Source organism: Patella vulgata, chromosome 3, assembly GCF_932274485.2.
Source record: "Patella vulgata chromosome 3, xgPatVulg1.2, whole genome shotgun sequence".
In the NCBI taxonomy this organism is placed as follows: Eukaryota; Metazoa; Mollusca; class Gastropoda; family Patellidae; genus Patella; species Patella vulgata.
The window spans coordinates 62,277,718-62,294,953 of record NC_065881.2 but is presented as its reverse complement, the minus strand read 5'-3'; the positions used below and the strand labels follow the sequence as shown (position 1 = coordinate 62,294,953).

The 17,236-nt window shown below is 33.8% G+C and overlaps 1 protein-coding gene across 1 annotated transcript; it reads right to left on the bottom strand.

Annotated features, from left to right (window-relative positions):
* Positions 1-345: 345 nt before the first annotated feature.
* On the bottom strand, positions 346-16,909 carry LOC126814498 (chromodomain Y-like protein). The gene is made up of 5 exons (XM_056099575.1): positions 16,852-16,909; positions 12,358-12,507; positions 11,015-11,311; positions 6,718-6,953; positions 346-5,383 (listed from the first exon to the last, which is right to left on the bottom strand). Exons 1-5 carry the CDS (start codon positions 16,885-16,887, stop codon positions 5,227-5,229), a joined length of 876 nt encoding a protein of 291 aa, XP_055955550.1. The 5' UTR covers positions 16,888-16,909; the 3' UTR covers positions 346-5,226.
* Positions 16,910-17,236: the final 327 nt, after the last annotated feature.

Genomic DNA, 17,236 nt, shown 5'->3' with positions numbered 1-17,236 from the left:
AAAATATAAATTTTGATAATCAAATGATGACTTTTGATTTTAAAGTGTTCACAAATTTAGCACTGGCCATAACAGAAATTGTTTAAATTCAAGAGGATTGTTTAACAATTGTTTTCAAAAGATTCTATACACTGAACAAGGGCCATAAGTTTAGAAGTAATTAATGAAAATTACTGAAATCTGAGAGTATTCACTTGACTGAACAAAACAAGGGAAATTACTCCAGAAGTTATCAAACATCGTTGAAACTCAAAACATTTGTGAATTTCAAAAAGATCAGATGATCGTCTGTTGCATGTTCACACCACATTTCAGATTTTTTAAATTAAATAACAAAGAGTCATGTGAAAAATACACTTTTAATATCAAAATATTTTTCTATGAAAATGATGTGTTGACTATATAAAGACATGCATTTATCTTTTTTCATCAGATATTTTACTAAGAAATGATCATTGCATAAAAGTTTTTTGTAGATATTTGATTACACAAAGAAATTCATTGTGAAAAAAATAAATTGCTAAAACATGATTCTTTTATAACAGTAATAAAATTCCTACTTCAAATATTTTATGGACATTCTATAGAATGAATTAATTATGCATCATAAAGCTTGGCAGTATATAATACTACTAGGATAAAATTAATTTCAAACAAGCCAACAGTGAGGCTGATGTCCCCTGCCAAAATCCAAAAAGAAACCAGATGACACATTAAATAATTGCATAATCCTTGAGTGGCATTTAGCAATTGAACACATTAAAAACACAACACAGTTTATATGGAAATACAATCACTGGTTTATAAGTATAGCACGACGTTTCGACAAGACGTTTCGACAAGTATTCTCTTATCGTTATCAAGCACAAATGATATTTAGTTAAACTAAAAGGTGATATTTATAGTAAAACAAAAAAGAAGCCATAGATAAATACTGTTATAATACAAGATAATAGTTCAATTGATCAAAGGATAATTAAAACTTAAATATAGTTAATTGATGGGGGTTAACAGTGACCAGGGAGCAACAAAGCCATATATTTGATATAGACAAAATAAACACAATTTGAAGCCCTATTAATAAGAAATTTATAATAATGTATAAATTGATCAAAGGATAATTAAAACTTAAATATTAGTAATTGATAGGGGTTAACAATAATCAGTGGTTAACAATAGTCAGGGAGCAACAAAGCCATAAATTTGATATAGACAAAATAAACAATTAGAAGCCCTATAAGTAAGAAATGTATAATAATGGATGTATACAGTATAACCCCTTAATTTGGTAATTACAAAATATGGTTTATATAACAGGTATTATACTTCTCTAAGCTAATTAAGGGGGAGAGGGGGGGGGAGCAGTATGATTGAAGTTAGGTTTTATAATATGTAGAAATGGCCAAAAAGGAACAACAAAAGAAGAAAACAATGTGATTAAAATTAGGTTATATAATAACTAGAAATGTCCAAAAGAAACAAATAGGAAAACTATGGGCCAATAGACAATTATTTCTCCATCTTAATTAGTTCATCATAGGCCTTTGGTATATATAACCCTGTGTCTCTATTCAGTTCTGGGCTGTGGCGTTTGATTTGGATGGCTTCTATGATTTTCCTGTTTTTCTTTTGGTGTTTATGTATGGCTAAAGTTTGGACATTCTTCCAGTCTGGTTCGTGGCCCTGGTTCTTGCTTATATGTTCTGCTATTGCGGATACATTAGTTTTGGCTCTAGACTTATGTTCTGATATACGTTTGTCAAGTGGTCTTTTCGTTTCACCTATGTATGCCTTGCCGCAAAAGCAGTCTACTTTGTATACTACTCCTTTTGGTTGACTTGGGTTGGTTGGTAGTTGTTTCCCATTTGTTTTACTATAAATATCACCTTTTAGTTTAACTAAATATCATTTGTGCTTGATAACGATAAGAGAATACTTGTCGAAACGTCGTGCTATACTTATAAACCAGTGATTGTATTTCCATATAAACTGTGTTGTGTTTTTAAATAATTGCACATTTATCTTTTTCCATAGTATTGAGTAATCAAACTGATTATCTATGCTTAGTCTAACTCTAAGCATAAAATGTTCACTATCAAATGAAATGGAGTGTAACGTCCTACTGTTTTGCTCCGACTATTCACTATCAAACTCAGGTTTTGAAGTACCTGGTAGTGTGAGTGAAACTATACACTAAGTTTCATCACTCTCCATCAGTTACAATCAAAGTTATCTTGTCCCAAAGCATAGACCAAAGAAATTGTTTAGCTCTGCTTAGGTTTAATGGGAAATATTAATCATTGAACTCAGTCAAGACATTCGCCTAATGAACATCTATACCTCAACAGAATTTTTATGTTCCAAAGTCATGACCAATCAAACTGCTTATCGTTAATTAGCCTTAGCAGAAAATCTTCATCATTGAACTTAGTCAATGTATTGATATAATGAATCTATTCAGTTTCATCCCTCTCACCCAATTAGAACTAAAGTTATCGTGTTCCAAAGTCTCAACCAAACAAATTGCTCATCTCTGCTTAGCCTTAGTGGAAAAGGCGCATGAACGAGCTATGTCAAGGCATTCACGTAATAGACACCTACACCAATTTTGAACATTCTACCTCAATTATAAGGAGAGTTATTGTGTTCCAAAGTCGCGACCAATCAGATGGAAGTCTCCACTTTGCCTTAGCAGAAAATGCTCAGCATCAACGCTTGTTAAGGTATCGATGTAATAAAACTATACCCGAAGTTTCACCACTATCACTCAATTAGAATCAAAGTTGTCAAGCTCCAAAGTCTTGACCAATCAAATTGCTTATCGCTTTGCTTACCCTGAGCCGAAAATGCTCTCATAATCAAACTTTTTCAAGGTATTGATATGATGAAACTATACACCAAATTTCATCAGTCAATTAGAACCAAAGTTATCGTGTCCCAAAGCATCAACCAATCAAATTGCTTGTCTCTGCTTACCCTAAGCAGAAAATATTCATCTTTTAACTCCATCAAGGCATTCACCCAATTAACCCCTACTCCAAGTTTGAACATTCTACCACAATTCGAAGGAGAGTTATTGTGTTCCAAAGTCTTGACCAATCAAATTGCCTATCGCTCTGCATACACTGAGCAGAAAGTGCTCATTATCGAACTTAGTCAATGTATGAATGTAAGGAAACTATACACCAAATTTATTCACTCTCCTCACTTAATTAGAACTAAAGTTATCGTGTCCCAAATCATCAACCAATCAAATTAAATATCTCTGCTAAGTCTGCTTACCCTAAGCAGAAAATGTTCATCTTCGAACTACCTACACCAAGTTGGAACATTCTAGCTCAATTAGAAGAAAACAGACGGACAGACAGACAGACGTACGAACCCATTTTAATAGTCCCCTGCGGGGGACAATAAAGATTAATATTTATAAAATATGAAAATGACCAATAAAGTAAATACAAAACACTAACTATTGACCAATTTTTTTTTCAGAATTAACCAGAATACCAAAACTCAAATATGAAATGTTTCCCCCCCCCCCTTTCGTTGTCAGTATTGATACCATTACAATGGTCCAGTATCCTAATCATCACAAAAAATAACTAATGATTTGAAATTCTGGTCTGGTGATCACCCTTATTATTATAGGTAATGTTTTGATAATGACGCCATTCAACAGACAACCACTTTCAGGACTGGTAGCATCTTGTAAATATTTTATAGTCTTTGTTTTTTGTAAAAGGACCTATGACTCGACCTTGTATTTGATGCTTTCATTCCCAAATTGTTGTATATTTTTCAAGCACTTACATTGTGTTGGAAATGCCCACTTTTCATATTTTGCATTTTGTGGATTGCCTACCTTTTTGTTTAGTTTCTTTTCATTTTACTTCAAGCCTGTATCACTTCAGGCTAGTCACTTGCTTTAATAGTAATTTTATTACTTATTACTTAGAATGTTCGTGTGTTACGAGTCTGTCTTCTAGTTTTAAAACTGAATTCAACAAAATAAATCGCTACTACCATGACCACCAAAACAAGTATTTGGAGATAAATGTTTAATTACATAAAGATTTTAATACACCGATCAATCCTTTTACCAATATTGATAGGTATAAAAACAGTAATTACTTTTGGAATGTCTATGTTAATTTAATGTAACCATAATAATATACACCAAACATAAAACCAATTCCAAATATACAATTTACCAGAAAAATGGGAATTTAATTCACAAGTTCTAGTATGTGGTGTATTTAAATACAATTCAAAATTAGTTAGCTATACTTGTGGACGAATTTAAACAGATTTCTTTTTTACTGTTATTAATTATAACTGAATTAACTGATATATTTTTACTTTGCTATCCATATCAAAAATGTAATTTTAACAACAGCAACAATTTTGTGGGTTAGAATTACATTTGGCTGTAAGCTTACAGTATTATTTGGGTTAGAATTAGATTTGGCTACACATCATTATTTGGGTTAGTACACATCATTATTTAGGTTAGATATAGATTTGGCTAAACATCATTATTTAGCTTTGAATTAGATTTGGCTATACATCATTATTTAGGTTAGATAGAATTAAATTTGGCTATACATGATTTTGGAATATAAGTGTGGATTAAGTGTAAACAAAACCCAAAAGATGTATTATAAAATGTGCACACTTTCAATTCAATGATATTTTATGAATTAAAAAATTTAGTCATAATACTGATAAAACTGAACTAATGAATGCATAAATAACTGAACAAATAAATGAACTGATGAATGAATAAAGTGTTCTAATACAATGTAGGCATGTACAGTAATAAAAACAAAAAATTCTTAATGTCAGTAACACACCATGGGAATGGCTATTTGTATTACAAGGAAGGAATTATTGATTTGATCAAAACAAAACTCTGAATTTTGATTTAAACTTGAGCATCCCAAATCTTTGTAAAAAAACAATAACAAGAATAAATCTTTAGTTTAAAAAAAAAATGATTAAAATTGAATGAAGGAAAAAAAAATGGTCCAAATACTGATAAAAATTGCAACTAAATCTAAAAAATACCAAGCACTAAAAACAATGTCTGTATTTTTTTGCCTAAATAACAAAACAACAAAGCACCCTGATACTTCTATAAAATACTGCTGCTCAGTGCTGCTGCCATCTACATTGCAAAAGGTCTGTTATATAGTATACTGATCCAGGCCAAAAGTCACATATGCTTCATTTGCCAGACAGATTTTTCCAGTTGGTTTTGAGGGTTGCAGAAGTCGTATTCCAAGCTCTGCCAGCCATGGTACAGATAGTCCCCCATGATGATATGATATAAGCTATGGACGATTTATAAGAATTAATTACAGCTTTCCAGATCATACGAGGGCTAAAAAAGAAAACAAATTTTTTACAAACTTGAATAAAGATAGGTTGCCAGGCAACGAAACATACGCCCACAGCGGCTAAATCGTCCGAGCGGTCGACAAGGGTTGTCGCATATTTATTCCTTTGTAGGTAATTAGGGGCCTTTACAAGACAGTTCCATACAGATCAGATTATAATTTTTGCCGTTTGAGGGTTCACAAGGTTCTACAAATTAAAACAAGGGTCTCAACTCTGGAAGTAATCTACAAAAATTGTTAAAATTTGACAGGCTTTTTCGTTTCACAAATTTAAATGATGCATATAAATTTCATACATATCGGATGATAACTTTCATCAATCGAGCATTAACAAGGTTGAACAAAGTGAAACAAGGGCAATAGCTCTAGAAGTAATAAACGGAAATTGCTGAAATTCAATAGGATTCTTCTCTTTACTAACTTAAATGACGCATGTAAATTTCATACAGATCAACAGATAACTTTTGATGTTAGAGCATTCACAAAGTTCAATAAAGTAAAACAAGGGCCATAACTCTAGACGTAATAAACAGAAATTGCTGAAATTCAATAAGGTTCTTCGTTTCACTACTTTAAATAATACATACAAATTTCAGAAAGATCAAATGATAACGTTTGGCGTTAGAGTGTTCATAAGGTTCAATAAAGTGAAACAAGGGCCATAACTCTAGACATAATACACAGAAATTGCTGTTCAATAGGCTTCTTCATTTCACTAATTCAAATAATGCATCTAAATTTCAGAAAGATAGGATGATAACTTTTAGGGTTAGAGCGTTCACAAGGTTAAACAAAGTGAAACAAGGGCCATAATTCTAGAAGTAATAAACGGAAATTGCTGAAATTCAATAGGCTTCTTCGTTTCCCTAATCTAAATATAAATTTCACAAAAATCGGATGTTAACTTTTGGCATTAGAGCGTTCACAAGGTTCAACAAAGTGAATCAAGGGCCATAGCTCTAGATGTTATAAACGGAAATTATTGAAATTAAATAGGATTCTTCGTCTCACTAATGTAAACAACATATATCAATTTTAAAACAATTGGATGATAACTTTTGGCGTTAGAGCGTTCACAAGAAATTCTGGACGACGGCAATATACGTCCACATTTCTATGTGGGCGTATAAAAATTGACAGAAAAAGACACAACAAAATCTGACAAGAAAATAAAACAGTGGTCTTGTGTTGATTTTGCCCTTGATTCGGGATAACTTACACTGTTGCTGTGACAAGTGACTTACCAATGACAAAAATGACTAAATAGCAGTTCTAAACAGATTTCCATAATTCAGAACGAAGATATCAAACTACTTACTCAATATATTTCTCAAGAACAAAACTTAAGAGAAAGACACTGATACATATAAAGAGAATAAGAACAGCGGTATCTGCATAATTCCACATTTTGACTACAAAATTAGGTTCTTCAGACTCTCCACCTTTAATTGATGATATTAATGTTTTATGATTTTCCACCATTTCAACTTCTCTTCTTTCTCTTAAAACAGTTGTTGTTTTGGTTATTTCTGGATCATCCTCATCTGTGGTCACCTGAAAATGAAAAAAAAATATAAAGGTATTACAAAATACCAAAATAGCAAGTGCAGGAGGACTGAACTACAATACAACACTAAACAGACAAGATACACTTGTGGAAAAAACAAACTATATAGATATTGCAAGAAATAAACAACAAATATCAAATCCAGTGAATGAATCCGGGGGCCAGCCTTAAGTGTCCACTGCGCTGTACAGTCCCAGGCCTTTAAAAAATATATAGCTTCACTCAAAATGAAAACTGTGATTGTCTCTTGAATGGCGATAATCTGCCAGTTGACGTCCAGAGTTAGAATTAGAACGTCAAACAACTGTAGTAACAATAAGGGCGATAATCCGGATAGAATCTCGGAATGAAATTTAATACAATTTATTTACACTCCACCCCCATACATTTTGTCTTTACTTGCCATGTATATATTGTGTTCGTGTGTATACATGTAATTATAATGTTTGTATTTACTTGTCATGTATTTATTGTATGTAACTACAATGTTTGTGTATATAATGTTATCTGATGAGTCAGTAGACTTAAAGAAATAAAGAATTGAAATTGAATGTCCTACTGTTCTGCTCCACCTGGGTTAATGAAGACGAGCATACGCCATACAGTGAGCTATGAGGGAGATTTTGTCTGGACAGCGGCACTACGGCCTACTCTTATTTCGAATTCTGACTGTCAACTTGGGTTCTTTTACTTATGCATCCTGATGTGTTCACGTGACTCCAGTTTTTCATCCGATCCAACTGACAGTATGTTGTCACTTGACCCCCCGCACCTCTGTCCTACACCACTAACAAGGGGGAATCACGCCAGAAAATCCTGATGAACTTTCTCGGTCAATGAAAGAATTGAACACGGCACCTCCAGGTTAGTGAGCCAACGTTCTACTCACTGAGCCACCCTGGAAATGGCTAAAAAAAAAAAAATAATAATAAAGTGTATAGTGAGCAAACAGGAACAAAGCCTAAGAACAAGAACATTTTGCAGTATGAAGGGCTAAGACTTCTAATTTATAATTTTAAATAAATAGGTAAGACAAAAAAAACATGTGCCCACAGCAGCTAAACATATAAACATATATTTTAAGTTTCATCATTATCAGATTAAACTTGTGACTTCTAGAGTGTCCACAACTTTGGTTTTATATACTTTTACACAATTTGCGTACAATTAGCAGCCATTTTATTGGGTAGTTTCAGTCCGATTTTCACGAAATTCAAACTCAACCATCATAAGGCTGATATATTTATAAAAATTTTTTTTTTAAATCAGATAAAAATTGTGACCTGCTGAGATTCCACAAGCTAGAAAACGTGATTTTTTTGTACAATCAAGGACCATAATCCAGTTATTTACAGTCTGAAATGTGCGAATATCAAAAGAAACTAAGATCTTTGGGATATAATTTATAAACATATATTTTGAGTTTAATCAAAATCGCACAAAAAATGTGACATCTAGAGGGTCCACAACCTTCGTATTACTTACTTTTACTATATTTGCGTACAATGAACGTCCATTTTGTTGGGCAGTTTCGTTTCAATTTACCGGAATTTCAATCTCAACCTTCATTACGGTGTAACTGATATATTTAAAAAAAAATTTAAAATCGGATAAAGATAGGCTGCCAGGCAACGAAACATACGCCCACAGCAGCTAAGTTGTCCGAGCAGTCTACAAGGCTCGTCACATATTTTTTCTTTTATCACCAATGAAACGCCCACATTTTGCAAGAGATGGATAGAGGACAAGCTAAAAAAAAAGAACGTGATTTTTCGTACAATCAAGGACCATAATCCAGGAATTTATGGTCTGAAATGCTCAAATATGAAAAGGGACAAAGATCTTTGGCATATAAAGATATATTCTTAGTTTCATCAAAATCAAACAAAAATTGTGGCCTCTAGGCGGGCCCACAACCCTCGTATTACATACTTTTACAAAATTGCGTACAAGAAGCGGGCATTTTGACCGGCAGTTTCGTTTCAATTTTCCCGAAATTTGAACTCGGTCTTCATTATGGTGTAATGGTGATTTATTTAAACGGTTTTTAAAATCGAATAAAAAATTGTGACCTCTAGAGGGTCCACTAGCCAAAATCTCATTTTTTTGTACAATTAGGGGCCATAATCTAGGAAGTTATGCGCGAATATCAAAAGGAACAGAGATCTTTGAGATATTAACACATTTTTTAAGTTTCATCAATATTGGATAAAAAATTGTGACCTCTAGATAGTCCAAAACCTTGATATTACATACTTAAAACTATTTGCGAACAGGGAGCGGCCATTTTGATGAACTTAACCGTCATTACGGTGTAACAGTGATATATTTGAATGTTATTTTTTAAATCGGATAAAAATTCTGAACTTTAGTGGGACAACACGCTAAAAACTTGATGTTTCGTTCAATTAGGGGCCATAATTTAGGAAGTTACAGTTTGATTTTCGCAAATATGAATCGAGATCGTTGGGTTATAAACATACAAGTATATTTCAAGTTTCATCAAAAAAAAGATAGGTTGTCAGTCCATGAAAAAATACGCCCACAACAGCTCAGTAAGGAAAACGTTTACAACACATGAAAATCTTATTAATAATAATAATAATAATAATCCTCTATTTATATAGCGTGATAATACTAAAACTAAATTTTCTATTGCGCTTTTCAAGTTTTCTCTATTGAACTACGGAAACGCTTCTGTAAACAGGAACGTCTTTAGCTGTGATTTAAATGTAATAACCCATTAGAATTTGTTTCGATTGTTTGTCTCATGACCTTGAACAATTTATATTAACTTTAGCCTCTAGAGCATCCACAAAATTTTTCAAAGTGATCAAGGGACATAACTCTGGCAGTAATTATCTGAAATAGTTGAAAATCAATGGGCTTCATTGTCTTATTACCTTAAACACAGTGTATAAATTTAAAGTCAATCGGATATCAACTTTAGCCTCTAGAGTGTCCACAACAAGACATTTCAAAGTGATCAAGGGCCATAACTCGGACAGTAATTATTTGAATTCTTTGAAAATGACTAGGATCCTTCATCTCACGACCTTAAACACTGTGTATAAATTTAAAGTTAATCGGATATTAACTTTTCCCTCCAGAGCATCTACAAGATATTTCGAAGTGATTAACGGCCATAAATATCGGGAAATCGTTGAAAATCAATAGGCTTCTTTGCCCTATGACCTTTTAAAAACACTGTGTATCTTTAGTCTCTAGAGCTTCACAAAATCAATAGGATTCTTCGTCTCATGTGATCAAGGGACATAACTCTGACAGTAATTATCGGAAATAGTTGAAAATTAATGGGCTTCATTGTCTCATTACCTTAAACACTGTGTATAAATTTAAAGTCAATCGGATATTAACTTTAGCCTCTAGAGTGTCCACAAGTTTTTTCAAAGTGATCAAGGGCTATAACTCTGGCAGTAATTATCGGAAATCTTTGAAAATTAATAGTTTTTTTCGTCTCATAAACGTAAACACTGTGTATAAATCTAAAGTCAATCGGATAGTAACTTTAGTATCTAGAGTGTCTATAAGATTTTTCAAAGAGATCAAGGGCCATAACTCTGACAATAATTATCGGAAATTGTTGAAAATCAAAAGGCTTCTTCATCTCATGACCATAAACACTGTGCACATTTTAATGTGGGCATATAAAAATTGTGACCTCTACTGGATCCACAAGCTAAAAATGTGATACTTTGTACAATCAGGTGCCATAATCCAGGAAGTTGTGGTTTGATATGGGTGAATATCAAAAGGAACCAAGATCATTGGGACATAAACATAAATTTTTACAAAAATCTGATAAAAATTGAAACCTCTAGAGAGTTCCACAACCTTGTTATTACATACTTCAAAACTATTTGCATACAGGGAGCGGCCATTTTGTCTGTCTGGCATTTTCATTTCGATTTTCACGAAATTTGAATTCAACCATCTTTATGATGTAACGGTGATATAATTTGAACATTTCTTTAAATCGGATAAAAATTGAGACTTCAATTAGTGTGGTTTGGTCAAAAAAAAATACCTTCATTAAACTGGCTGATGTTTCCATTCGTCCTGGAAAGTTGTTGGTTTTTGTTCTCGTTACAACTTCTGTTCTTCTAGTTTGTCTTTTTGGGGTCACGATTAGATCTTCTTCATCTGAGGAAACAACGACTGCAGCTGTTGTTTTGCTGCTCCTTGAGCTAGATTTTTTTGTTTTACTCTTTCTTGTGTTCGACTTGGATCTAGCCCTTGATCTAGATCTGCCCCTTGATCTAGAGCGTGCTCTGCCTTTTGATCTGGACTTTGCAGCAGATTTCTGTTCCATTTTATTGGCATCCTGAAATAAAGATAGGTTGCTAGGCAATGAAACAGAAGTTTAGCCTTGTAGCAGCTATGTTGTCCAAGCAGTCCATAAAGATTGTTGCATATTTATTCTTTTTTAAGTAATGGGAGCACTTAGTTACAAGAAACTAAAGATAGGCGACCAGGCAAAAAACCATATGCCCAAAGCAGCTAAAGGACTGTCACATATTTAATCTTGTGCGGCTAATGGGAGCATTTACAATACACTGATATCAATTTCATACAGATCGACTAATACTTTTGTCGTTATAGCATTCACTGTAGCAGTTAATTGCTCCTATGTTTTACTAACCTAAATATACATGTAAATTTATACACAGCATTCAGAAGGGGTTCAAAGAGAAACAAGTAATTAACAGAAAATTCTGAAATTCAACAGGCTTCTTTGTTTTACTAGAATCTAAATAATGCATATAAATTTAATACAGATTTTGTTGTTAAAGAATTCACATTTAACAAAGTGAAATATGGGACAACTCTAAAAGTAATTAACAGAAATTGTTGAAATCCAATGAGTTTCTTCGAAATAGCATTCACAAGGTTCTACAAAGTAAAATGAGGGCCATAACTCACAGTACACAGAGAGGGGGTTTAACATCCACTCAACACAAACTAGGTCACTTCAGGACTAACACATGGTTAAACTTTATTTCAATAATTCGCTTGCGCATAGGGGTCTTTAGCAGAAGGGGGGAAAACAGAGGATAATTTCAAATCAATCGGATTTAATAATGCATCTTCATTTCTATAACTTGAACAAGGTAAGTAAATTTCAAACAAATCTGATAATAACCTTGGTTGTTACTTACAGCATTCACAAGATCTTACGAAGTGAACAAGGAAGTAATTAACTGAAATTGTTCAAAATCAATACGATTCTATGTTTCTCTAATTTTAAGCAGATCGGATAACTGTAGTCTGTAGGTTGTTCACAAGTAAAATTATGGATGACACACAGTTGGGTGCTATGACAATATACAACAGTCTATGTGGGCATGTAAAAAAAAAAAGTATCCAAACCTGAGCTTGTACAAATGTTTTGATTTGATCAACACAGTTTACAAGACTTTTTGAAGGTTCCCAAGAATCTTCTTCCTCTCCAAATCCATCCCATCTCACCAGATACTCAATTATACCTTTTTTTTCTCTCTGTTTAATAATCTCTTTCACCTTCAACAAAATAAGACAATACAATATACAAGAGAGAGAGAGAAATGGGGTTTAACGTCCACTAGACATAAACTAGGTCATTTCAGGACTAACATATGGTTTAATTTTATTTAAATAATTCGCTTGCGCGTAGGGGTCTTTAGCAGTGGGAGGAAACTGGAGGACCCGGAGAAAACCCACGAGGTTGGACAGGCGACCCTACTCCTTGTCACGTACAACTGGGGATTGACTCAATCCCCAGTTGACTCAATAACAACAATATAATTCAAAATGTATCAATTGATGAAAGTGTTTCATATGGCATAAGGACCTTATTATTCTTTTTCAAAAAGTTGTAAACGACTAAACTAAAGACATTTTAAAGGCATAATACCATGCCTGTCTTCCACAATCTCAAATTTGTGGTTATTTGTGACAAATTGTAAAGCATACGCCAGTTTTTACAAGTTAAGGGCTATGCTGCATCAGAAAGGCCTTATTTTCAAAAGTTATGAAATTTAACTGGGCCCTATTATCATGTGGTAGTATGACATGAGAAAACACCCTGATCATTTACCACCACAAGCCATCTGAAGATTTTGACAGTAATTCCTGCACAATTTTAATGGAAATTGACGTTTTGTCTTCTTTTCACAGTTGAACACTCATACATTATGTTACTGTTGCCATCACATCTGTTATTAGTATTAGGTTGAGGGGTTGGAAAGGCATGTATACATTTCATCACATTCTTCTAGATAACAAGCAAATTTTAAGCAGTATTTTGATAGGATTTCAACAAGAAAATAGTTTATAATGGTAGATATTAAATACTTTAAAAAGATGATATCAATGAAATGATAACGATAAGAGAATACTTGTCGAAACGTCTAGCTGTACTTATAAACCAGTGATTGTATTTCCATGTAAACTGTGTTGTTTATAAATTTGAAGTCAATCGGTTATATTAACTTTGGCCCCTAGAGCATCCACAAGCAATTGTGGACGCTTGACAGCAATATATGACCAAATTGCAATGTGGTGACTGGACGTATAAAAAATAGGTTGCCAGGCAATGAAACATACGCCCACAGCAGCTAAGTCATCCGAGCAGTCAACAAGAGTTGTCGCATATTTTTTCTATTGTCGGTAATGAAACATTTACAATACACTGATTAAGAGTATCTGATTAATAGTAAGAGTAACAACTCATTAAGTAATTATCCAAAAATCATTAGAAATTGTTTGGCTTTTAGTTCTGCGGCTCTGCCCCATGCTAACATTTAGTATACGAAACTTTTAATTTTAATATCATGGATTTAGCTGTTCAAGTTATCAAAATTCATTGAAAATCAATATACTTGTTCGTCTCAAGACCCTAAACCCTGTTTATCAATCTAAAGCCAATCAGATGATAACTTGTTCTCTATAGCATCCATAAGATTTTTCAAAGTGATCAAGGGCCATAACTCTGACAGTAATTATTTGAATTCTTTGAAAATGACTAGGATCCTTCGTCTTATGACCTTTTAAACACTGTGTATAAATTTAAAGTAAATCAGATATTAACTTTAGCCTCTAGAGCACCCACAAGATTTTTCAAAGTGATCATCAAGGGCCATAATTCTGGCAGTAATTATCGGAAATCGTTGAAAATCAATAGGCTTCTTCGTCTCATGACCTTAAATACTGTGTATAAATCTAAAGTCAATCAGATAATAACTTTAGCCTATAGAGCGTCCACAACATATTTCAAAGTGATCAAGGAACATAACTATGGCAGTAATTATCGGATATCGATGAAAATCATTAGGCTTCTTTGTCTCATGACCTAAACACTGTGTATAAATTTAAAGTCAATCGAATATTAACTTTAGCCTCTAGAGCTTCCACAAGATTTTTCAAAGTGATCACAGGCCTTAACTCTGGTAGTAATTATCGGAAATCACTGAAAATCAATAGGCTTCTTCGTCTCATGACCTTAAACACTCAGGGGTGTGCCCACGTCGGGCGGCACTATTTTTTGCCGCCCAGCACAAAGAAAAACCCCCAAAAAACTGAGATACATAGTGGGGTGGGGCAATTTTATGCTCGGTCGGTTGGTGTCAAAAAGTTTTTAGATCCCTGGCAGATTCTCTGTATCATTGATGAAAATTAAGTGAATTTGGTAAAAATTTAAATATATAAATAAATGGAAATTTGATTTACACTCACACACTGAAGCAAATACAAAAGGCAGCAGATGCTCTGAAAATACACCAAGAAGGGTTGAATTTTCATAAAAGACCACGCCCCCTTCCAAAAATTTCTTTTTCCTTGCTTCCCTCGGTAGTTTCATTCATTACATCAATACCTTGACTAATGAGCATTTTCAGCTCAGGGTTAAAGCAGAGCGATAAGCAATTTGATTGGCCGAGACTTTGGAACTCAATAACTCTCCTTCGAATTGAGGTAAAATGCTCAAACTTGGTGTAGGTGTTTATAAGGTCAATGCCTTGATGGTGTTCGAAGATGAGCATTTTCTTCGTAGGGTAAGCACAGATGAGCAATTTGATTGGTTGATGCTTTGGGACACGATAACTTTAGTTGTAATTAAGTGAGAGTAATGAAATTTGGTGTATAGTTTTATTACATCAATACTTTGACTAAGTTTGATAATGAGCATTTTCTGCTCAGGGTAAGCAGAGCGATAAGCAATTTGATTGGTCAAGACTTTGGAACACAATTACTCTCATTCTAATTGAGCCAGAATGTTTACACTTAGCGTGTATATTAGATGAATGCCTTGCTGGAGTTCGAAAATGAGAATTGTCTGCTTAGGGTTCCACGTAGCAAAGCCAAATGCGAATCACATCGGCCCCAGTAAGCAAAATTGACAATATTTTTCATCAAAACGACGATTGATTATTGTTATTTTAAAATATTTTTATAACATTTCTGCCACACCCAACTACAATTAAGCAGAAAATCCTACCTGACACGGGCACAAATCCCCTTTTTAAATCAAAGTGATAATAGATAGCTCTCTCCGACATTTTAAATTTACGTCTTTGCGTGCCTCGTGTGCAATAGCCAATCAAAGTACTAACCAGATTAGAGTTGCGCAGGGGTAATACGCGGTAATTATGAATCTGTATCAATTTTGATAAAAACAACGCTTGATTTACTTTATTGTCAATATTTGCTGATAAACGAATGTTGTTTCAGTAGATTGGGCTGCGTATGTGTAATAAGTAGGCTACTAATACACAGCATTTAACTTATTTTTAAGGTGGTACATGCATTAATAAAGAAATTAAGTTTGCCAGGTGAAACCAAAGGCATTCAATCGTAGCTAAAAACAAGCAGATCAGTATCTCAACGTTTTTATTAATACGTTCTCGTAGCTATGTAGAAATGGTTCCACTACTGATGTCTTCCGCCTTACTCCAGCCACAGTAGTGGCTCGTCCTACAGAATTCCTTTGCGCAAGTTTTTTAGTCAAATGACTACAAAAAGGTTACTGGCCTATAGCTCCCTTAATTTACACATAAACTGAATCAAAATAGTACTGCACATAGCTAAACAAATAATAAATCAATTCCATTGAAATACAGGTGAAGCCTTACCGCATAATTATATGATTTGATGAAACCAAACTGCTACGCGAAATTTCAACTGTCCGCTGTCATGGCGGCTTGCGTAATACGACATTACAAGAAACATCGCTATGCAAATGTAGAACAAATAACCACAAAGAAAAATTGTTCGGTAAATATTTATAGTGGTTCAGTCTTCACTACTAGGCTATTTCAATTTGTCATAGAATTACTTATTCCAATGCAAACTGTAATGATATGTGTTGACAATTGTGCGTTTGAACCTATTTGAACTTGCGTAAGGAGTCTTAGACTGTATCAATTGTAATGGTGTTTAACGTTACCAGTAAGTATAGTAACTAGTAGCAGTAGCTATGTAGCCATGGCATAGTATGTAGCCATTGTGGGGCTTACAGTAAGTACTAACATTACAATTACAACACTGACCAAGATCAACCAAGATTAGTGGTAAGATCTTTCAGAAATGTTTGCCCAGTAATTCATTTTTAACTTCTTTGATTTGCAAAGCATTCATTATGAAGCGGAATATAATAAGATTCAGAAGGTCGTGGTTGGGTGGCTTATCGCCTTATCGGCGAATCAAAACACCGGATGTTGTTTTTTTGTTCAAGGACCAAAGACCTCGTCTTTACACACCGACAGACATGGGTTTTAGAGATAAAGTGACAATGGCTGTGTGAAAAAGTATAAATAGGCATCATTCGAAACGTCCACGTTATGTTTTTTTTTTTAAAGCAGAGCTATGTGTACATTATCCTTTAAATACCTCAAATACATCGCTGTCGCTTCCAGAGGTCGCCATTTTTGAATTTTATGAAAGACAATTTCCCATGATACAATTTTGCGACCACTTTATGGAAGTGTCAAATCGGCCACATATTTACGTCAAATCGGTCACAAAATTAATTAACGCTGTATTCTAGAGTTGATTTATTGACCGAACAAAACTGGTGCGCAGATCTCAAATAGCACCCCGAGTTTGAGATATTATTATCTCAATCAGAGATACAGTTTCCAGCTGATTTCTTTTGCTACAAATTTGGCGTGAAGCATGAAAGTCGCAATCTTATAATATAGCCCGTTTTTTTCAAAAACCTGGCGAACGTTGTGTCTATATAATATAGGCGTACAGGTTGTATGAATGTTAGGCG

Excerpts from the sequence above, each read along its gene's own strand:
- LOC126814498 (XM_056099575.1), bottom strand. The coding sequence starts at position 16,887 with ATGGCGACCTCTGGAAGCGACAGCGATGTATTTGAG. Across the intron at positions 6,954-11,014 it reads CATCAGCCAGTTTAATGAAG|GTGACCACAGATGAGGATGA; the intron begins GTATTTTTTTTT and ends TTTCATTTTCAG. Across the intron at positions 5,384-6,717 it reads GTTCTTGAGAAATATATTGA|CCCTCGTATGATCTGGAAAG; the intron begins GTAAGTAGTTTG and ends TTTCTTTTTTAG.